The 23158-nt window shown below is 42.7% G+C and overlaps 1 protein-coding gene across 3 annotated transcripts in view; it reads right to left on the bottom strand.

Moving 5' to 3' along the window:
• Positions 1-23158, bottom strand: part of KIF3B (kinesin family member 3B) — a 36688-nt gene that overhangs the window by 9921 nt on the left and 3609 nt on the right. For all 3 annotated transcript variants that reach the window (XM_014845064.3, XM_044748457.2, XM_070485738.1), the window contains 4 exons: positions 6209-7676; positions 3058-3159; positions 2721-2843; positions 2494-2612 (listed from right to left, as the gene is read on the bottom strand). In XM_014845064.3, coding sequence (XP_014700550.1) covers positions 2494-2612; positions 2721-2843; positions 3058-3159; positions 6209-7612 — 1748 coding nt within the window. In that variant the 5' untranslated portion in view covers positions 7613-7676. The remainder of the gene's footprint in view (positions 1-2493; positions 2613-2720; positions 2844-3057; positions 3160-6208; positions 7677-23158) is intronic.

Genomic DNA, 23158 nt, shown 5'->3' with positions numbered 1-23158 from the left:
TCAACACAGTCCCTATCAAAATCCCAGCTGGCTTTTTTGCAGAAATTGACAAAATGATCTTTAAAATATATATGGAAATGCAGGGGACCTTGAATAGCCAAAAACAATCTTGAAAAAGAACAATGAAATTGGAGGACTCACACTTCCTCATTTAAAAACTTATTACAAAGCTACAGTAATCGAGACAGTGTGGTATGGGCCTGAGGACAGACATATAGATCAATGGAACAGCACTGAGAGTTCAGAAATAAACCCTTCCACCTATGGTCAAATGATTTTCGACAAGGGTGCAAAGGCGATGAGAGAAGAGCCTTTTTAACAAACGGCGCTGGGACAACTGGATATCCACATACAATCCACATATTTGAAACCCTACCTCAGACCATACACAAAAACTAACTCAAAATGGATTACAGACCTAAATGTAAGACCTAAAACTGTAAGATTCTTAGATGAACTAAGAGAATTGAAAACATATGTCTATGGTAAAATTTGTACACAAATGGTCATAGCCGCATTATTCATAATAGCTAAAAAGGAGAAACAATCCAAATATCCATCAACTGATGAATGGATAAATCAGATGTGGTATATTCATACAATACAATAGTATTCAACCATAAAAAAGAACAAAGTATTGATACATGCTACAACATGTATGATCCTTGAAAATACTACACTAAGCGAAAGAAGTCAGTCACAAAAGGTCACAATACTCCATTTACAAATCTATATGCAATGTCCAGAATAGACAAATTTAGATACAACACTAAGTTTAAGCAATAAAAGAAAATACAGATAAACTGGGCTACATCAAAATTAAAATCTTTTGTGCTGCAAACAAAATACCATCAAGAAAGTAAAAAGATGACCCACAGAATGGGAGAAAATATTTGCAAATCATGTCTGATAAGAGACTTGTATCCAAAGTATATAGAGTTCTTTATTTATTAATAACAATAAAAGTCCAAATAAATAACCCAATTTTAAAATGGGCAAAGTATCCGAACAGACATTTCTCCAAAGAAGATATATAAATGGCCAATAAGCACACGAAAAGATGCTCAACATCATTAGTCCAGGGAAACGCAAATCCAAACCACAATGAGATACTCCTTCACAGCCATTTGGATGGCTATACTAAAATGTACTACAGTGACAATAACGTGCCATCAAGAATGTGGAGAAATTGGTGGTGGAAATGCAAAATAATGCAGCCATTTTGGAAAACAGTTTGGCAATTCCTCAAAACCTAAACACAGAGTTACCATGACTTAGCAATTCCACTCCTAGGTACATATCCGGGAGAAATGAAAACATGTCCATACAAAAACTTGCATGCGAATGTTCACAGCAGCATTATTCATAATAGCCAAAGACTGGAAACAACCCAAATGTCCATCAGCTGATAAATGGATAAATAAAATGTGGTCTATCCATACAATATTGTTCTGCCATAAAAAAGAATCAAGTACTGACATGCTACAACATGGATGATTCTTGAAAACATCATGTTAAGTGAAAGAAACCAGTCACAAAAGACTCCATGTTGTATGATTCTAATTATATGAAATGTCCAAAAGAGGCAAATTTATAGAGATACAAAGTAGGGGGGCCGGCCCCATGGCCAAGTGGTTAAGCTCGCAGGCTCTGCTTCGGCGGCCCAGGGTTTCACCAGTTTAAATCCTGGGCACGGACATTGCACCACTAGTCAAGCCATTCTGAGGTGGCATCCCACATGCCACAACTAGAATGACCCACAACTAAAAATACACAACTATGTACCAGGGGGCTTTGGGGAGAAAAAGGAAAAATAAAATAAAAAAAAAGATTAGTAGTTAGTAGATTAGTAGTTTCTTGGGGCTGGGGAGGGGGTAAGGAGGAGCAACTGCTAATTTGTACATGGTTTCTTTTGTAGGGGGACAAAAATGTTCTAAAATTAGATTGTGGTGATGGTTTTACAACCCTGTAAACATATTTATTTTAAATTGACTTGCATACTTTAAAGAGGTGAATTGTATGATATGTGAATTATATCTCAATAAAACTTTTCAAAAAATAGCATTGTGGTCATGTAGTACGTAGGAGTGAGATAACATGAGGTAAGATTTACTTTAAAATATTTTTATGAAAGATAGATGACAAAAGATTATCACTGAATCTGGGTGATGGGTATTTGGGTGTTCATTATACCATTCAGAAAATTCTAGTTAATAAAAGATTCCCTCTAATCAATTGATAGAGGCGAGGCCAGGGCCTTTAAAAGCTTTGAGAAGGTAGGGTGGAAGGAAACTTGAGAGATCATTCGGTGAAGTCACTCAGTAACAGATGGGACCCAGAGACAGAGTGACCTTCTCAGGAACAACAGAAGACAGACAAGGCGGCAGGATGAGCTGGAGACAAGTAGGCAGGAGCCTGTCCTCAGAGACATGTTTCTTACTTAGCAATGACCTGGCAAGGGGCTGGGGGTGCCACGGAAGGCCCGGAACTTACTTGAGTTTCAGCTCCCTGGTGAGCTCATTCTGAGTCTGCTCCAGCTCCTGGCGCTCCTTGATGTGCTCTTCCTGGAGGTCATGGATCTCCGCCTTCACCGCCTGAAGCTTGGAGAAGAGCTGCAACCGAGGGGACAGGCGGGTGAAGAGGACGGCTGTCCAGACAACAGAGCTCTCCCTTTCCCCCAGGTCTCAGGACACCTCTGCCTGGCCTTGCCCCTTTTATACCTTTTTCAGTTTTTTGGTCTTGATGTCCACCTCTTGCTGCAAAGAGCTGTATGTCTCTTTAAGTTCCAAGGTCTCCTCATCTCGACTTTCCATCTGTTGCTGGATTTCTCTTTCTCGACGTTTCTGAACAACATCACAAAATCCATCAGCTTGCCTAGAGACAATGTCTCTACAAGAATACCAGACTGGGGGTTCCAGATCAGCGTCTCCCACTAGGAAGGGGCTGACACACCTCGTTTCCATTCCCTTTGAAGCGTCTAATATAAGAGATAGTTGCTCTGTAGCATTAACGCACCTTACCCCACCCCGTTCTCCCCAAAAAGGAATGAAAAGTTACCTGCTCTGCAATCTCCTGCCGTTTCTGCTCCAGGATTTTCTGCTGTTCATTTGTATGATCTACTATATTTTTTCCTCCAACAAGCAGCTTACTCTCCATGGCCTGAGTGAGAAAAAAGTAGAATCCACCTGGTGAACGGTCTCCCTCAGAACATATCTCCTCAATGGGAAACCCATGAAAGATCAGGAGCTGAGGACAGAGCCAGAGGGGGTGAACTCTGGGGAAAAATATATTGCCCTCAGCTGTGCCCTTCCCTTCACTGGGCTGGGGCTGAGGTGGCTCCACTGGGGGTTTTACCTTAGAAGCACTGACGATACAGCTTCTCCAAACATACATGCCTTTCAGCTTTCTTTAAAAATATATTTTTTGGTTTGTTTGTACAAAGTAGTAACCCCACTTAGAACATATTAAGCACCTCCTACATGCTAGGTACTGGGGTCACAAAGCTGAGAGTCCACCGAGGGTCACAGACAAGTAAGCAGCCTCTTACCACACGGAGTGAGAAGTCAGCAGGAGGAAAAGACAGAAATAATGGGAGAGGCATACTGGAGGGAGAAGTCAGGCTTTTGGAGGGAGTCAGGGAAAGCTTCCTGCCTCAGGGGACGTCTTATGTAGAGGGCTGAAATAAAAATAGGAATTAGCTAAGAAAAGAAATTTTTCTGTGAGAGGGTAGGGCAGGGAGTGGTGATACACAAAGTTGGCAAAACAATCAGGGGTCAGTTCAAAAACCTCAAAGCCCTGTTAAGGGAAATTAAACTTGATCCTGAGAACCACAGGAACCACTGACATGTTCTTTGAGCATGAGGGTACACAATCAGATCTGTGTTTTGGAAACACTACCCCCCTGCCACAGGGAGGAGGACTGGGAAAGGGCAGGCTGGGAGGAGGGAGACGAGACAGGAGGCTGCTTGGGGGTCCAGGCCTGGGCTGGGGCAGTAGTTGGTGGGGAGAGCAAAGTGGATGGGTCCAAGAGATCCTGATGAGGCAGGATTCAGAGGCCTTAGGACTGACTGGGCCCTAGGAGAGAGGGAGGGGCAGCTAGCAGGGGTAACTCCTAGGAGTCTGGCTTGACCGAGAAAAGGCAGGCAGGAGCAGGCTCTGGCGGCTGGCGGCATCTCTGTGGAAATGTCCACTAGGCAGAGGCTGTCAGGCTCGGATGTTAGGAGACAGCTCTGAGCTCACCATACAGCTAGGGGCCTTCAGCATTTAGATGGTGGCTGAAGCCATGGGAATAGTTTGCACCTGAAAAGCGTGGAATCCAAAAACTGCACAACCTTGCTTTTAAGCAACTTAAAAACACTAACTGTAGCCCTGCTGCCATCTTTCAGCGAGCCCTTGAGACTGTTCCTCTTCTCTCAAAACGAAGGGGCTGGGCTGATTATTAACGCCCCCCACACCCTCCTGCTCCAGAATTCTTCTGTCCTCTGATTTACAGCATCGAGGGACTGAGAAAGACAGAAGGAATGTCATTCTCCCATAAACAAACATGTAGGAGACTCAGTGACCTTGCTGTCGTGCCTCACTCGGATTCTGAGAGTTGCCCAAACACCCCAGGTTGTTTAGGGTCTGGGTGTTCCTGGGCTTGAATAACAGATGTGATCCTAAAAAACAGCATGCAAGTCAAACACGGGCACACCCAGTTACACTTCAAGTGTAGGAGTGAGGAGGGGTGAAGTGACGTGTGACATAATGGAAACCCATAGGAAGCTGCTCCCTGGAACAAAGTTACCCCCTAATTGTGTTGTGTTGACTCCATTTTCACAGCAGGTCATGAAAATCCTGGAAAGGACCCCTGCCTCTGAAGTAAAATAGGACCAGCTCTGTGAAAGGGCTACTCTGAAGCCACAGATAATCAGGGTACAGCTTCACATAGTGGGGGAGGGGAGGCGAGCAAGAGATCACTGGTCATTTTTAAATTAATAAACACAGATCCATTTTAGAAATCAAAGTTTGCATAAATTCAACAAGATAGAACCCAACACTTCAAAGGAATTCTGGCTTGTAGTCAGGCAGTGGTCATCCTCAGTTTTCCAGGGCTAGCTGTGCACTCTCCTGGGCCATTAAAGCCCTGTGGCAGCCCAGGGTCCAGGCACCTGATGGAATCAGACATTGCCGCCAGAAAGAAGACGTGACGCGGGACCTCCACATGCTAAAATATCACTCAGCCATTGGCACATGGAGGGTGGAGGCTGGGATAAGGAGGTCACTACAAGGGAGCATTTGGCGGGGGGGGAGGGGGGGGGTGACGGACTGTTCTGCACCTTGTGTAATCAGGGCCCTGCATATCAAAACCACAATGAGGTACCATTTTATATCTACCAGACATACAAAAATTAAAGTCTGATAATCAGAAGTGTTGGTGGGGATGAGGGGCAGCCAGAACTCATGAAGCAGAAGCTTCAATTCACATGGCCACCTCAGAACACAAGTCATTATCTAGCAAAGGTGAAGCTGCACATACTCTAGGACCTAACGGAGCCAGACAAGAAATTCTTGCACACACATGTTCTCCTGGAGCCAAGTAAAAGAACCTTCACAGCAAAGCCCAGAAACAACCCACACTCTAGGGAAAACGGAATACCTGGAATTCTCAGAACAGCAATAATGAATGAGTCACAGCTACAGGATCAATACGGATCAATTTCACTAGCACAACACTGAGCAAATAAAAGCAGTGGGATTCCACTTACATAAAAGTAAAAATTACGTGAAATGAAAACTATCTTTTATTTAGAGATAATACATATATGGGAAAACAATAAAGACAAGCAAGGAAACAAACACTAAATCCACGATAACGGTTACCTCGGCGGGAGCGGGGGGCACAAAGAGCTTGTAAAGATATGGATGCTGTTCTATTTCTTACACTGGGGACGAGGGGTGTATACAGATGTTAGTTTTATTGCCGTCTTTTATACCCTGCACACATGTAATAATTATCCTTACTATGAATCCAATATTTAATTTTTTTTAATTTGAAAAAATTGCTTTTCTTCATTCAATTCAATTCAACAAATGTTTATTGGGCACTGGATATCATGGAGCTGTTGGGAATGCAAAAGCAAAAGAGACATCATCTCTCAGAGGATTTTTTTGATAAACCAAACAGATTTGAAAGAAAAAAGAAAGGGCCTAAGGAAGGGTACAGTACCTTAATTTTGGCTCCCAGCATCTCAGCAGCATCCTTTTCCCGCCGCAGGTCCTCCATCTTTTTCTCCTTCTCCTTCAGCAGCCTCATCTTCTCCTCTGCAACCAAGCTGTGGTCCTCCACAATGGCCCGCTTCTCAATTTCCAGTTTTTCTTGCTGTTCCCTCCAGTAATCATCCTTATCATCCCCTTCCTCCTCACCCTCTTCCCCCTCATCCTCCTCCTCTTCCCCACCCCCACCACTGCCACCACCTTCCCTCCGCTTCTCTCGCCTCTTCCTCCTGCCAATGGACCGTTTTTCCAGCTGGGCCTTGAGCCGAGCAATCTCTTCCTGGAATTCTCGAAGGAGGGCATCTTTAGGGTCCTCATTGACCCTTGGCTTGTTCTTAATGTTTTTGGCACGGTTGGCATATCTCAGAGTGGTCAGAGTCTCTTCTACATTGTAAGAGGCAGGCCCCACATTGGCTACCATCACAGTTTTAGCATTGCCACCGAGAGAATCTTGGAGAAGCCTGGTAAGCTTTGAGTCCCGATATGGAATGTGAGTGCTTTTGCCGTCCACCAGGGCAGAGATGACATTACCCAAGGCCGAAAGGGACAGGTTGATCTTGGTTGCTTCCTTCAATCTTTCCCCCTGCGCACCAGTCTTGGCTTGCCGTTCACTGCCAGCAAGATCTACAAGGTTCAATTTCCCTACACGGATATGGTTTTCTCCATCGAGGCCCACCTCACTGCACTCGATGGTGATAACAAAAATTGCATGAGAACGCGAACTGTGCTCGTTCATGTTGGTAGCACCGACAGAACGGTTCTGGTTCCCCACATTCATCACGTGCTCTATTTCCTTCACACTCTTGGTGACAAAGGAAGACAGGTCTTTCACATACACTCCGGTGTCGGGCCTCTCTTTGAGCTCCAGCCTTTTGGTCTGATCCTTTGAGAGCAGATCTCGGATCTCCTCCTGGTAGATCTCTAAGTAAGAAGCCCTGACCAGGTACTGCTGATTCTGGGATCGAGAGATATGGGTGAAGATGTGATCAAATGAGTTAGGGATGACCCCTCTTTTTTCAGGGTCACCACGGACTCCTTCCATCGTGTAGGTTTTCCCAGTCCCAGTTTGTCCATAGGCAAAAATCGTCCCATTGAAGCCCTGCAGGACGGAGTCCACAAGTGGTCGGAAGGTCTCATCGTAGAGTTCAAACTGCTTGGCATTCCAGTCGTAGACAGCATCAAAGGTGAAGGTCTTGGGCATTTCGTGGGCCACTCCTTTGGGGTTCTTGACAGACACCTGCCCCAGCTTCACATCCACATCCACCACCTTGTCATACGAAGCAGCCTTTTCCTTGCCATTCATGGGCCGACAGCGAACCACCACCCTGACTGACTCTGAGCTTTTTAACTTTGACATGATGAACTCTGATTGCGTCAACCTTGAGGGCTCTGAATCCAAAATGCCTCAGGATGCTAAGGTCCTAGAAAGAAAGCAAAAGTAAGTAAGGACAGTACAGTTGTCACTGGAGGCTGCTCAACAGCAGCTGACACACCCAAGTTGCTTTCATCTTGCTAACCTTCTGATGGCTACATTAATCACTTTACTATCCTGTGCATTTCTTCATGGGGTTTTAACCAGCTTCAGAGAAAAAATTAACACTCCTGTCCGCCAAGAGTGTTAACTAGTCTGTCCTCCCTTCAACCAGTATTTTATCTTAAACTGTAGGTTGAAGCAGCTGGAAACCTTTTAAAAGCCTGGATAATCTTATATCCCGTTGAACCACTACGACCTCTGCATAGAGCAACTTGGAACTATCTATTAAAATTTAAGATGCACATACCTTTTGACCTAGTAGTCGTATTCTTAAGAATTTATCCTACAGATGCACGGTCTTGTATGAAGACACATGGACAAGGATATTTGTTGTGGTATTATTTGTGGTAGCAACAGACTGTGGACTGAGAGGGGACTGATTAAACAAATAAAGTATATTTAATATATAGTGAAATCCTATGCAGTTATTTAAAAGAATGTGTTAATCTAAATGCAATCCTATACCAAGATATGTCGTTAAGTGAAAAACGTAGGTGAGGAACAGTGTGTATAGTTTAGTGACCCAGTGTATAGGAAGGGAGATGTGTGCACGTTACACAGACAATTTTATTAGAAGTATACATTTAAAAACGGTAACAGAGGCAGCCTCGGCAGGGGAACTAGGGGCATAGGAGTCTCGGAGGTCTAGACAGAGGAAAAAAACTTCCCCTGTATATTCACTTGTTTGTACTGTTTGAATTTCCTATCTTGTGCTGACAATATTTTTCATTCTAAAATCATCAATAAAAACTGGCTTGTGCCAATGTGTTCAAATAAATGAGGCTGTGGCATAATGTATTACATAGAAAGCACCTATCCAATCAGTACATTTTACAGAATTTGAATGCAAATAAGAAATCAAGTGTTAAGAAATTTTAGGGGCCAGCCCCGTGGCTGAGTGGTTAAGTTCACGCGCTCTGCTTTAGTGGCCCAGGGTCTCACCAGTTCGAATCCTGGGCGCGGACACGGCACCGCTCATCAAGCCATGCTGAGGCAGCGTCCCACATGCCACAGCTAGAAGGACCCACAACTAGAATATACAACTATATACTGGTGGGCTTTGGGGAGAAGAAGGGAAAAAGAAAAAAGAAGATTGGCAACAGACATTAGCTCAGGTGCTAATCATTAAAAAATAAATAAATAAATTTTAAAGTGAAGACAAAAAAGAGAACTTCATTTGGTGCCAGAAAACTCAATGAGCAGAAGAAACCATGATTAAATGAGTCCTTTGGGGAGGGGTAGGGAGCAAGCAATCAGAGTAAAGAGGTACACATGAGGACCTCAAACTCCTGAAAACCTCTGTGCAGGGTTTTTTTAAAAATAGGCAATTTGGGTTCCAGCCCCATGGCCTAGTGGTTAAGTTCCACATGCTCCACTTCAGCGGACCAGGTTCAGTTCCCAGGTGCAGATGTACACCACTCATCAGCAGCCATGCTGTGGCGGGCGGCAACCCACATACAAAGCAGAAGAAGGTTGGCACAGATGTTAACTCAGAGCAAATCTTCCTCAAGCAAAAAGAGGAAGACTGGCAACAGGTGTTAGCTCAGGGTGAATCTTCCTCAGCGAGAAAAAAAAAAGGTAATTCACATGGTTGTTGATTCAAAAGGCCCTTCGGTGACAGGTCCCTCTCCCTCAACTGTTGTCCAGCCACCCAGTTCCCTGCCCACAAGGCAAGTGTTATTAGACATTTAATCTTCTTGAGCTAGATTATGCTTAACAAGCAAATATGTATTAATACATACTTATCCCCTCCCTTTTTACACAGTGTAGTATGTCATACAGTAATACACAGTGTCCTGCATCTTGATTTTTCTCACTAAACAACATATCTTGGCTTTGACATCAGTTTCAAAAGAATCTTTTCGGACACTGTAACTCCTCAGTTGAGGGAAACAATAGAAAGAATAAACAAATGGGACTTCATCAGACTAAAGAGCTTCTTCAAGGCAAGGGAAAACAGAATTGAAACAAAAAAACAGCTCACTAATTGGGAAAAAATATTTACAAGCCACTTATCCGACAAAGGGGTAATCTCCATAATATACAAAGAACTCACACTGCTTAACAACAAAAAAACAAACAACCCGATCAAAAAATGGGCAGAGGACATGAACAGACATTTCTCAAAAGAAGATATGAATATGGCCAATAGACACATGAAAAGATGTTCATCATCGCTAATCATCAGGGAAATGCAAATCAAAACTACACTAAGATATCACCTTACCCCCGTTAGATTGGCAAAAACATCCAAAACCAAGAACGACAAATGTTGGAGAGGTTGTGGAGAAAGAGGAACCCTCATACACTGTTGGTGGGAATGCAAACTGGTACAGCCACTATGGAAAACAGTATGGAGATTTCTCAAAAAGTTAAAAATAGAAATACCCTATGACCCAGCCATCCCATTACTGGGTATCTATCCTAAGAACCTGATATCAGATATCTCAAGAGTCCGTTGCACCCCTATGTTCATCGCAGCATTATTTACAATAGCCAAGACGTGGAACCAGCCTACATGCCCAGAAACTGATGATTGGATAAAGAAGATGTGGTATATATACACAATGGAATACTACTCAGCCATAAAAAAAGACGAAATTGGCCCATTCACAACAATGTGGATGGACCTCGAGGGCATTATGTTAAGCGAAATAAGTCAGTCAGAGAAAGACGAACTCTATATGACTCCACTCATAGGTGGAAATTAGTATATTGAGAAGGAGATCTGATCGGTGGTTACCAGGGAAAAGGGGGGGTGGGGGGAGGGCACGGAGGGGGAAGTGGTGTACCCACAACATGACTAACAAAAATGTACAACTGAAATTTCACAAGCTTGTAATCCATCATAACATTAATAAAAAAAAAAAAAACAACATATCTTGGAGTTTGTTCCCTCAGTACATGTAGAGCTGCCCTATTCTTTACGGCAGTAGGAAAATATCTCACTGTACGGAAGCATCCTAGTTTATTTAACCACCACCCTAGCACCTAAACTGTTTCTGATCTTTTACTGTGAAAAATCTACGACTACGTCCTTTCATGTGTGGGAAAGTAGATATGTAAGGATAAATTCCTAGGACTAGAATTGCTGGATCACAGGATCTATGCATTTATCATTTTAATAGATACTTAAGACAGTGATAATAATATTCTTTTCAGTTGTGAGAATGACCTATTCTCTGTCAACAAAAGGGTGGGAGAACATGAAACACTGATGGGCCCCTCTCGGCATGCATGCTGCAGGTTAATAAACAGAGTCAGCATTGCCCCCACTGACATCTCACAAACTGCTCTTCTGCTAAGCACATGGGAACACAAAAAGTTCCTTTTCATACTTCTTCTAGCTGTTCACACCATAAAATAATGTCTAGAATAAAGAACCAGAAGACCTCTCACCCTCTCTGAACCCATTACCTCTAAAATCTGTAAAATAGGGTAATTCTCCTTCCTTATGGATGATTGTGAGACTGAGACACTTACAAAGGTGGAAGTCCTTTGTGAACCAATATAAAGCTGGATTAAAATTAACTAACACAGATTCATCCCAAACCCTTGTCAAAAAGTCATTCCAGAGAACACTAGCGAGCTCTAATTTTATGCATTAAACATCACTAGACATATTTTCTATTGTTGTTTGTAGTCATCACCCTAAAAAAAAAAATCTGATTAAACTGAGATCCAAATACCTAACCAATGTTCAATTAGAAGTAAACCTCAAGCCATTTACAGAAAACTATAAACAGCAGCCCTTCACTCATCACCCTCTAGATGCTCTTAGAATTTTGCCAGATGAGAGGAAAGAACCAGATGTTGGAATGGCCAGTCTCCTTTCCTCTTCCAGGGGAATAGCCCTCAAGCTACAGCTGTGGCCTATCCCTTGCCTGTTTCTCCCTCCATTTCAACAGAGGCCTGAAAAGCTGTCTAGGGGCCAAGCTCAAACCCAGCCCCCAGAGCTTCCTCTGCGGAGGCCTCTGCTGCAGCACACGGGACGGTTAGACAAGATCCTAGACTTTAAGGAGTAAGAAACCTAAGGGGGTGGGTGGGAATGGGTCCACGCAGAGGACCGATTCTTCTGCATTACATTCTCCTGAAGAGGCAGAGCTGCCGAGCTTTCACCCACCTATTAAACAATGTGGCCCCAGCCTGTTCAAAAAAGAGGAAAAAAAGCCTTCAGCAGGCCGACCTGGATGTTCAGCTGCTTCTGTTACAGCCCCGTATATTTTTTGAGCTCTCCAAAATGAGAAAAACAAAGGAATGATAATGACCTGCAATAATCTTAAATATCTTTTAAAAAGAAGGAATTCCCAAAGCCTGAGTCCCCTTAATTAAATCTGGACTCAGAACATAGAACACCATTTCTTTTCTGAACTTACCGAACTCGACTGAACTAGTCATGTATCATTGACATACTATTTCAGGAAGATGGACTAATTTAATTTCCTGCCACCAGGGCTTAAAATCTTGCTCTGGGTCCTCCTCAAAGGAGAGGGTTTTCTTGGAAGGATGCCCTGATACTCTTTCTTTACTTTATTACCCTCCTTATTCTTCCTCTAGCTGGTCTAATTACAGTGACAAATCTTTAAAGGAACTCACGGCACTGCCAGGAGGAAGCACAGGTCAGCAGCTCATCGCCTTCATCCTGAATACTTTTTCTGCTAGAACTTGTCATTCCCAGGTTAACAACCCCTGTTTGAACGGGTACTACCTATAAAAGTGAGGTTTTCCCCAACTGCATCTCTTTTGTCTGCTGAGGAAATCAGGTGCACATTTCTCATGGCAGCCACTCTCTTCCAGACTGTTCTCCAACTCTTTCATGTTTGGATTCAACCCTCATCTTTGCTAGTTGTCACGGAGCCTTAGCTCAGATTCTAGAACTAGGTGGGGGTTGGATTCTCAGTAACTATTGGCTTTCTACAGAGATTCTAGGACAGAGGTCACAAACTGGTCACATTCTACCTAAAGCATTTTATTGGGCCCACCTGTTGTTAAAAAAAAAAACCCTCAACAATTCCATTTGTATATATGTGTATGTCCTGGTGAAAATCCTTTGCATGTGTGCACAAGGAAATACGGACAAGGATGCTTCCTGCAGCACTGTTAAAATAGCTGAAAAACTGGAAACAACCTAAATACCCATTTATAGGAGAACTGAAAGATAAAATATGGTATACAGTCAAGCACCACGTAATGACGTTTCGGTCAACAACGGCCCACATATACGACAGTGGTCCCACAAGGTTAGCACCATATGGCCTAGGTGTGTCGTAGGCTACACCATCCAGGTTTGTGTAAGTGCACTCTGTGATGTTTGCACAATGATGAAATCACCTAAGGATGCATTTCTCAGAACACATTCCCGTTGTTAAGCGACACGTGACTGTATTCATATTATAGACAGTATACTATTCAGTAGTTAAAAGGAATAAATTAGAGCAGGGGTCGGCAAACTACAGCCACAGGCCAAATCTGGCCCACGGTCTGTTTTTGTAAATAAACTTTCATCGGAACACAGCCATGCCCTTCCGTTTATATACTATCTACGGCTGCATTAGCTATTAAACAGCAGAGTTGAGGAGCTGCAGCAGAGACAGTGTGGCCCACAAAACCTAAAATATTTATTACCCAAGAAAAAGTTTGCCAACTCTAAAGTTATATATATTTACATGGATAAATAAACAGATTGAGTGAAAAAGCAAGCAGCCGAGTGATAATTATGATTAAAAACTTATAAAACAGGGACCAGCCCGGTGGTGCAGTGGTTAAGTTTGCACGTTCTGCTTCTCAGCGGCCCAGGATTTGCCAGTTCGGATCCCAGGTGTGGACATGGCACCACTTGTCAAGCCATGCTGTGATAGGTGTCCCACATATAAAGTAGAGGAAGATGGGCAAGGATGTTAGCTCAGGGCCAGTCTTCCTCAGCAAAAAGAGGAGGATTGGCAGTAGTTAGCTCAGGGCTAATCTTCCTAAGAAAAAAAAATAATAAATAAGTAAAAACATAAAACAATATGGTACTCATGGATTTGCATTTATATATATATAAGTATAGTCATGCACCATTTAACAATGGGGATATGTTCTGAAAAACGTGTCATTAGGCTATTTTGTTGTGCGAACATTATAGAGAGGACTTATACTATAGCCTACTATACACCTAGGCTGTACGGCAGTAATCTTATGGGGCCACTGTTGTATATGCAGTCCATCATTGACCAAAATATTATTAAGCGGCACATGTTGTATTTCTCCTACAATCTCTCAGCCCAATTTCCTATTAGCGGTGCCTGACTGTATAAAATAATGAAATAGAAGGATATACAACAATTTATGATAGTGGCTGTCCAAATTGGGCAGGGTGAAGTATAAAGGATGGGACTAGAAACAGGAAGCCTGTTTCAATTTTATCTGTAATATTTTACCATTTCTCTTAAAAAAAAAAAATGAAACCAGGGGAATGAGGCTTGAAGCAAATAAGAGAAAATGTTAATGACCATCAATTCTAGCTGTTTCCTATATTATTCCCTGAATGTTTAAAACTTATGAAAAAAAAACAAACCCGAGGCTGGCCCAATGGTGCAGCAGTTAAGTTTGAGTGCTCCGCTTCGGCAGCCCGGGATTCACAGGTTCAGATCCTGGGCACGGACCTACACACCGCTTATTGAGCCATGCTGTGGCAGGCATCCCACATATAAAAAAATAGAGGAAGATGGGCACAGATGTTAGCTCAGGGCTAATCTTCCTCAAAAAAAAAGACTTTCATATCAAAATAAAGTAGTAGCTTTTTTTTAAAAAAAACCCATCAATTTCACATTTTAAAAAAACAGATTTGGGGCCAGCTCTGTGGCGTAGTGGCTAAGTCTGGCATGCTCTGCTTCAGTGGCCTGGGTTCACGGGTTCAGATCCCAGGCACAGACCTACACCACTGTCAAGTCACTCTGTGGTGGTGACCCACCTACAACACAGAGGGAAATTGGCACAGATGTTAGCTCAGGGCGAATCTTCCTCACCAAAAAACCCCCACAAAAACACAGATTTTCTGCTTCTCTGGAAGAATGGGAATATCTGACAGTTCCTGGCCCATGCCCAAAGTGGCAGCAACGGGAGCTAAGCAACAGCTGCCTCTGGTGGACCCAGCCTCTCCAATCCTCTCCAACCTTTACTCTCTACTATGTTACACCCAGCATGCTTTGCTCATTTATACTTCCCTCCTGGTTCCTGCTGGCATCTCTATGACCAAATTCGTGTATACATGATCTGATGAAGAAAGGCCTGCCATGCTAGTCCATCTTTTTTTTTTTTTGATGAGGAAAATTGTCCCTGAGCTAACATCTGTGCCAATATTCCTCTATTTTGTATGTGAGATGCTGCCACAGCATGGCTTGATGAGCAGTGTGCAGGTCTGTGCCCGGGATCTGAACCTGCAAACTCCAGGTCGCCAAAGCAGGGTGCACAAACTTAACCACTATGCTACCGGGCCAGCCCCTAGTCCATCTCTGTAAATGACATTTACCAAGGCTCTGTAATGACATGGAAAGTGCTTATCACAAATGAAAAAGCATTTTAAAAAACTGAATGCATGCAACCACAATTATATAAAAATAAGACACACATCAAACTATCAATAGTGGTCCACTTTGGGTGACGGGACCACAGGTGATTTCCCCTGCTCTTCAACATATCTGTGTTTTCCAAATTTTCTTTCATGAGTATGTGGTATCTTCAAATGGGAAAAAATAAAGGTCTGGCAATTCACCAGAAATAGCCCTTCAAGAGGAGCAATCTGCGGGCACAGAGTGCACACTAACGCATGTTGAATCAATGCATTCCAACGTAATGTCCTCTACAATCAGACCAGGCGAGCAACTGCCAACTGCATGGCCCAGAGTTCAAGGACTCAGAGCGTCTGAAAGGCAGCCCGAGCCACAGATCACATGGGCCATCAGAAAAACACTGCAACACTCAAGCAAGAAGATCAAAGCGACTCCCTATTAACCAGCCCAAACCAACTCTCTGTGCAGGTTTCCCGCAGGGGAAGCGCTGTTTCTACTCTATCTACCTCATCGTCATCGACACTACTCTCTATCACAGCCATTGCTAACTGTTTTGAAGTACCAGGACTCCTCGTTTGCAAGCCCTGAACCACACCAAGAGAGCAACGTCCAATTCTAGGTCTCTGGTGCCCAGGAGGGCCAGTTATCACAACGGGAGATGTGCCATCTTCAAAACAAGAGTATTCATTCCCAGTTGAAAAATAACATCACTGCCCTGCAGAACTTTCAACAGGACATGGAATTTGTGTTGAGGGAACAGTTCTGTATTTGCTTACATGTATGTAAAAACAGATGGAGGGAAATGCAGGAGCCAGATAGCAACACTGGGTACCCGCAGGGAAAAGAGCTGGGTGGCTGAGGGCCAAGAGGAGAAGGGAGACTTTTCATTGCATACCCTTTTATATCGCTTAAGTTTTGAATCATGTGACCACAACACCTAGTCAGAAAAATAAAATTAGGGGAAAAAAGAGATGGAAAAACTTTGTGAAACTAAGTAAACTAATATCCAGGTGTCAAAACTCATTTTCCTCCTTTCATCTACCCGTTTTTACTGGCCACTGTAAATAGAAGCTAATTAAAATGTTTCAACTGATGAACAAAGGGCCCTAGGAGCAAAATTACTTGTCTCAACTTTATGGTGATGCTTCATAAAAGAGCTTCTGTGAGGTCTACACCAGTGGAATCTCTAACTTCCTAATGTCAATGTAGCACGTCACGTAGCCTTGGCCCTAAAAGGCATTCAGAGCAAAGATGTCAAAATAACAGACTAATGAAATATATTCTGTTGTTATTACAGGCACTGTTCATAAACATAAGGTCATCTTTTTTTGTAAGCCAAACAGTTGTGTGAACTGTCCTTTCAAACTGTCCCTATAGTACATGCAAGAGCCACAGCATCTCAAACGAGCACAAATTATTTGGGAGCAGTCAAGCAATCAATACACACTGAAATGTAATAGTCGGAACGTAATACTCCCTTGAAACAGCAACTCCATGCCTTGGAATTATTTTAAGGCCATCACTGAATAACTAAATACAGGGCTGGCCAGCGGCATAGTAACTAAGTTCGCACGCTCTGCTTCAGCGGCCCGGCTTCACAGGTTCGGTCCCAGGCGCAGACCTACACACTGCTCATCAGCCATGCTGTGGCAGCATCCCATATACAAAGTGGAGGAAGACTGGCACAGATGTTAGCTCAGGGACAATCTTCCTCACAAAAAAATTAAAAAATAACTGAATACATGTGCACGATACGTGTTCATGTGTATGTTTATCATAGCACCATCTCTAGTCACTTAAATACTCATCAGTAAGGGATCGATCAGATTATGACACATCTCTAGAATGGGAAATTATGCAGTCATTTAGAATGGCAATAAACCTCCAGGTATTTACATGTGGGAAGATGTTCAAGATACTTTGAGTGAAAAAAAGCAGCCTACCAAGCAGAAGAGTTACTATGATGAGATTTCTGTTTCCACGTGTACATGCACATGTGCAGAGAAAGATGTCAGGGAGTGAGTGTAAAGTCACGATCCAAAGCCTGAGTGAGCGTTAGTGTTCAAGGTCAGGGTTTGAATTTCTACTCTGCCACTTAGCTATAAAATCTTGAGAAAGTTACATAAGTCATAGTTTCTTCTATAAAATGGGGTTAATAACAACTCCTACCTTAAAGAACTGATCTAGAGATTAAACAAGCTAATAAATGTTACATCTTGGCTTAGTGCAAGACGTGCCATAAACAGTCAGGAAGTGCAGCAATACTGATCTCTGGGGGCGAGCTTGCAAGTGATTTTTTTTCGCTTTCTTTGGCCTTCTGACAGGTGCATACAGTTTGTTTCTTATAATCAAGTCGGGGGATGGCAATAAAGCTATTTTTTCTTTGGGGGAAAAAAGTCTAGCACTTGATTTCAGCTTAAGCGTCTTACAAAGACAGGCTACTTATCTGAAAAGAAAACTGGAAAGGTCACAGACAAGAAACATGAACAAATAAATGCCTGCCCTGAATTCAAACTGGCGCCATGCACTCCCTGTCATTTGATGACCCAAACAGGCAGACAAAGGAAGCATTTATCTAAGGGGAAAAAAGAGGGAAAGAAATCCTTTTTTGTATCCAATTGTGAAACATTCATAAAATACAGTCATAAAAAATATACTCAAGTTCGAGCCAGCTCTGACAGTCTGGTGGTTAAAGTTCAGCGTGCTCCGCTTCAGCAGCCTGCGTTTGCCTCCTGGTTGCAGAACCACACCATTCATCTGTGAGTAGCCGTGCTGTGGCAGTGGCTCACGTAGAAGAACTAGAAGGACTCACAACTAGAATATACAACCTTGCATTGGGGCTTTGGGGAGAAAAAAAGGAAGATTGGGAACAGATGTTAGCTCAGGGCGAATCTCTCCCTGCAAGAAAAACACAAAACATACATACATATACACTATATATGTGTGTGTATGTATATATATACACACACACAACCAAATACAACATGTATTTGTATATGTATATATGTATGTGTATATATCTATGTGTGTGTGTGTATATAACGAAATACAACATCCAGCCCTGACTGGGGCTCTTTTTTGGATCTTGATTCAAACAAACCAACTGTTAAAAAACATATAAGACAATCAAGGACACTTGAACACTGAATATTAAATGATGATAAGGAATTACTGTTAACTTTTTAGGTGTGAAAATGGTATTTTTTAAAGAAGGTTCTTACTTTTAGAGGTACACACAAGAGTATTTTCAGATAAAATTATATGCTGCCTGGGATCAAAATAACCAGGGATGAGGTGAAATGGATGGGAGCTTATAGGGGAAACAGAACTGCCATGTGCTGATAACTGCTGGAGCTGGGTAACGGGTTCATGGTTCATTATACTACTCTTTTTTTTTTTCAAAGATTTTATTTTTCCTTTCTCTCCCCAAAGCCCCTTGGTACATAGTTGTGCATTTTCAGTTGTGGGTCCTTCTAGTGTGGCATGTGGGATGCCGCATCAGCATGGCCTGGTGAGCAGTGCCATGTCTGCGCCCAAGACTTGAACAGGCGAAACCCTGGACCACCAAAGTGGGGCTCACGACCTTAACCACTTGGCCACAGGGCTGGCCCCCCCCCTTTTTTTTTTCTTGAGGAAGATTAGCCCTGAGCTAACTGCTGGCAATCCTCCCCTTTTTTCTGAGGAAGGCTGGCCCTGAGCTAACATCCGTGTCCATCGTCCTCTACTTTTTTATATGTGGGACGCCTACCAGAGCATGGTGTGCCAAGCGGTGCCATGATCCGAACCGGCGAACCCCGGGTCACCAAAGTGGAACATGCGAACTTAACCAGGGCGCCACTGGGCCGGCCCCTCATTGTACTATTCTATTTGTATGTATACTTGAGATTTTCCAAATTGAAAAAAAAATTGCCCTCTGACCAATGGCTTTTCTTTCTTTCCTCGTTTTTTTAACTTTTAAGAACTTTTTAATTGTAGTAAAACACATGCACACACACACACACAAAATGTATCCTCAACCATTTTTAAGTGTGCAGTTCAGCAGTGTTAACTATATCTGCACTGTTGTGTAAGAAATCTTTAGAACTTTTTCATCTTGCCAAACCGAAACTCCATACCTATGGAACAACAGCTCCCCAGTTCCCCTCTCCCCGGCCCCCGGAGACTGCCATTCGACCTCAAGCTTCATCCACTTTGTAGCATGTGACAAGATCTTCTTTTTAAGGGCTAAATAACATCCCATTGTTATGTATGAACCACATTTTCTTTATCCAATGATCTGTCCATGGACATCTGGGTGGCTTCCACCTCTTGGCTATTGTGAGAATGCTGTAGTGAACACGGGTGTGCTCAATGACTTTTCATTTTAATCAGACTGCCACTCAGCTGGGTAGAGAACCACAGCAAAATTTCAATTTAAAAGGGGGAGGCGGCCTGGAATAATGAAAAAGCGATTCAGACACATCTAGGATTGAAACCTCGTCCTACCATTGCCAGCTCTGAGACTCCAGGCAAATTCCTTCACCTCTCTATTTCCTCATCTGTAAAATAGGAATACCACTAATACGAAGAATATCCCTAACAAGAGAGGAAGACAAGCATTACAGCGCCTGGCCTACAGTCGGTGCTTCTGCCCTGACCCAACTTACACGAGAAAAGCCCCGAGACTTGCAGAGGGAAGCACCATGGCGCACTGAGTTAATAAGTGGCAAAGCAAGCAGAAATCGGGTCTACCTGGCTCCCAAGTTATGGCCTTTTCTCCATACCAGCAAGTCCTAAACGTCAGTTACCATTATCTCTTCACAATTTTTGCCATATCCATGTACCACCTGTACTATTATTTACTTAAGGTTTTTCTTTAAACCTACTTTCTTTTAACATTTATTTTCAAAAGAAACTTTATATCACTACTATGAATGGAAAATTAGTATCATTTATTGTAAATAGAAGGTAACTGAAAATACATATGAGGACACACAACAATGTTACTGAATTCTAGCTAGATACTGTAGCTCATCTAAGGCCTGAGGCCTGATTTCTCTTGGTTAGAAGCAAACTTAGCAAGAAACAGCTAAGAAATAGACTGGAACCAAACAAACATTCTCTTTGACAGTCAGAAAGACCAGAAGAGTTTAAAAGGGAGTAACTCTCACTATGTCATTCAACAGAATTTAGGATCTTGTCTTGGAGTCTTACCTAAAATCGTGTCCTGTTCCACCTAGATTAGCTCTGCAGAATCTAACCCTAGACCCCTAAAAGTAGAACCCCACTTTACCAAGATTCCCAGTGGCGCCTGTGTGGACGTTAATGTTGGAGAAGTTCTGCCTACACCTGCTACCCTTACAGTAACAGTTCCCAAAGTTGATTAAACAGAATTTCTGATAAATCATAGGATTTATTTCAGTAATATGATAAGTTAAATACTTTTCAAAAATCCCTCTCCAGGGGCTGGCCCCGTGGCCGAGTGGTTAAGTTCGCGCGCTCCGCTGCAGGCGGCCCAGTGTTTCGTTGGTTCGAATCCTGGGCGCGGACATGGCACTGCTCATCAGACCACGCTGAGGCAGCGTCCCACATGCCACAACTAGAAGGACTCACAACGAAGAATATACAACTATGTACCGGGGGGCTTTGGGGGGGAAAAGGAAAAAATAAAATTATAAAAAAAAACATTATTTAAGGAGGCTGCCTTTAAAATGAAAAGTTTTTAACAATTAAAGGATCTAGTTTAAAGAAATCATTAGAAATGCAGACAAAGGTTTACACAAAGATAATCCTCAAGATGTTATCTGTAGCATTATTATAAGCATTTAAACATTGAAACTAGCCTCAACAACAACAATAGGGGAAATAGGTAAGAACTGCACATTCACAAGATAAAATATATTCAGGAAAATATTTGTCTTTGGACAGTAAGATGTTAACAGGGGTTATTTCTAGGTGGTCGCACTTAAGGTGAATCTTATTTTATCTTTTCAGGATTTTCCTCAAAGGAAATTCATTATTTTTATAATCACGAAAAAAATTCTATTAAAAAAATGCTGGCAATTGAAATGAGGAAGGAAAAACACTATATATCTCTGAGGATAGAATCTGACTCGTTATTGCAGATCTTGCAAAACCAGTAACTATTTCCACCAAGAACTATCTTCTTGTGGTTATCTTAAGTAACTTAAGCTGACATTTTATCTTACCTGGATGGAATTTTTTATGATTTACTAGATTTCTTTTTTTGCTTAGGTTATTGAAATGTGTTCTAAAGTAATGATGACTGCAGCCCACTAAGCTGTCGGAGGCAGTGCTAGGAGCTTTTAGCTTCTGTTTAATTTCTGTCACACATGAAAGCCCAAAAGCAAGCCCTTCCAGAAACCACTGCTGAAGGTGATGTGAAGGACCCCAGAGTGGGTAACAGCACATCAAGTCTCAACTCCCAATAATCTACTACTATCTGTATTTCACTAGGACCCGTTTCCGTTTATACACTATGTTCAAATATGAAAAATGCAAGTGCTGCAAATATCTTGCCAAAAACTTTAGAAATAAAACCACACCCACCACAATGATGACTGGTGCTCTCTAATGCAAACTAGGATTTAAATAAATCAGCATCCTAAAGATAGATCTGCCTGCGTTTGAAGAGCTCAATGTCTGCAATCAGTGTGACAAAGTGAGGAGACGCAATGTGTCACCATGATTAACTGAACCTTAAACATGAACATCCCAAGCTGCAGTGCAGATGTGTGATGTTGATAAGATGAGCTGATTGTAATGATCTCAGACTGCCAAGAAATAGGTTCTAAAAACCCCAGTTCGGAAGGTCTTGGAGAAAGCCCAGCATGAAGTCACCAAGGAAGAAGAAAATATCACCCAACGCACAGCTCAGTCCTTCAGGCAGGGCAGGAAGAGCCTCAAAGACTGCTCCATGTCCTTATTTTGCATATATAGCGACTGAGGGCCAGAGTGGTTGTGTTACTTCCCGCAAGTGACACAGCAAGTGGCAGAATTGCTCTAAGAATTCATGCCCCTACCCAGATCCACTGCTTTTTCACACCAGAACTTCCTGTGATGGTATAGGCCTTGCCCAAGAAATCTTTCTGGGGAGAAAAGGAGATGCCGAAAGGAAAATAATGACCCCACGGGGCAGAGAGGGAGAACTGAGGCACTCGCTACAAAATTGAATCATGTGCAATTAATCAGTGGGCAGGAGAGGCCTTCAGCCACCCTCTTCTCACGGGTGTAGACACTATCACCAGAATCAGGAAACAGTTTAGGGCTGAATGACTCAGAATACAGCTCACAGTCCCTACCTGTTTCAGCTGGTTCAGCCCCCAAAGGACTGCAAAGAACTGTGAGAGGCTGCCTATCTTACAAATTGGCTATCTGCCTGTTGCCTATCAGTCAAGTAACCGACACCCATAGTTCCGTTAAAATAGCTCAAGGGTTTTCCCCTGGTTCCTTCAAACATTCTTTGAAGTCACATTTTTCATCAGCACTTAAAATTAGTTATCCAGGTACAGAAGAGAAAGGCCTTTGACAAGACATCAGGGAGGTACTGCCCACCTGAAAAACAGATGAACAAGCGAGTGGTAGAAAGAGCAATGGACTGGGACTCAGCATATCTGGGGAAGTGATTTGACTTTTCTGTGCCTCTACTTTCCTCCTCTGGAAAGTGGGATTCGTAACAGTACCCATGTTACAGGGTTGCTGCAAGGAATAAATGAGACAACGTGTAAAATGCTTAGAACAGTGCTTGGCTCAATAAATGTCAGTTATTCCCATTACTTTCTGGCAAGTCCTAGTTCTGCTACTTATTACCAAATGAGTG

The sequence above is a fragment of the Equus asinus genome, chromosome 15 (assembly GCF_041296235.1).
Source record: "Equus asinus isolate D_3611 breed Donkey chromosome 15, EquAss-T2T_v2, whole genome shotgun sequence".
Lineage (NCBI taxonomy): Eukaryota > Metazoa > Chordata > Mammalia > Perissodactyla > Equidae > Equus > Equus asinus.
This window is presented reverse-complemented; position numbering and strand designations above follow the sequence as displayed.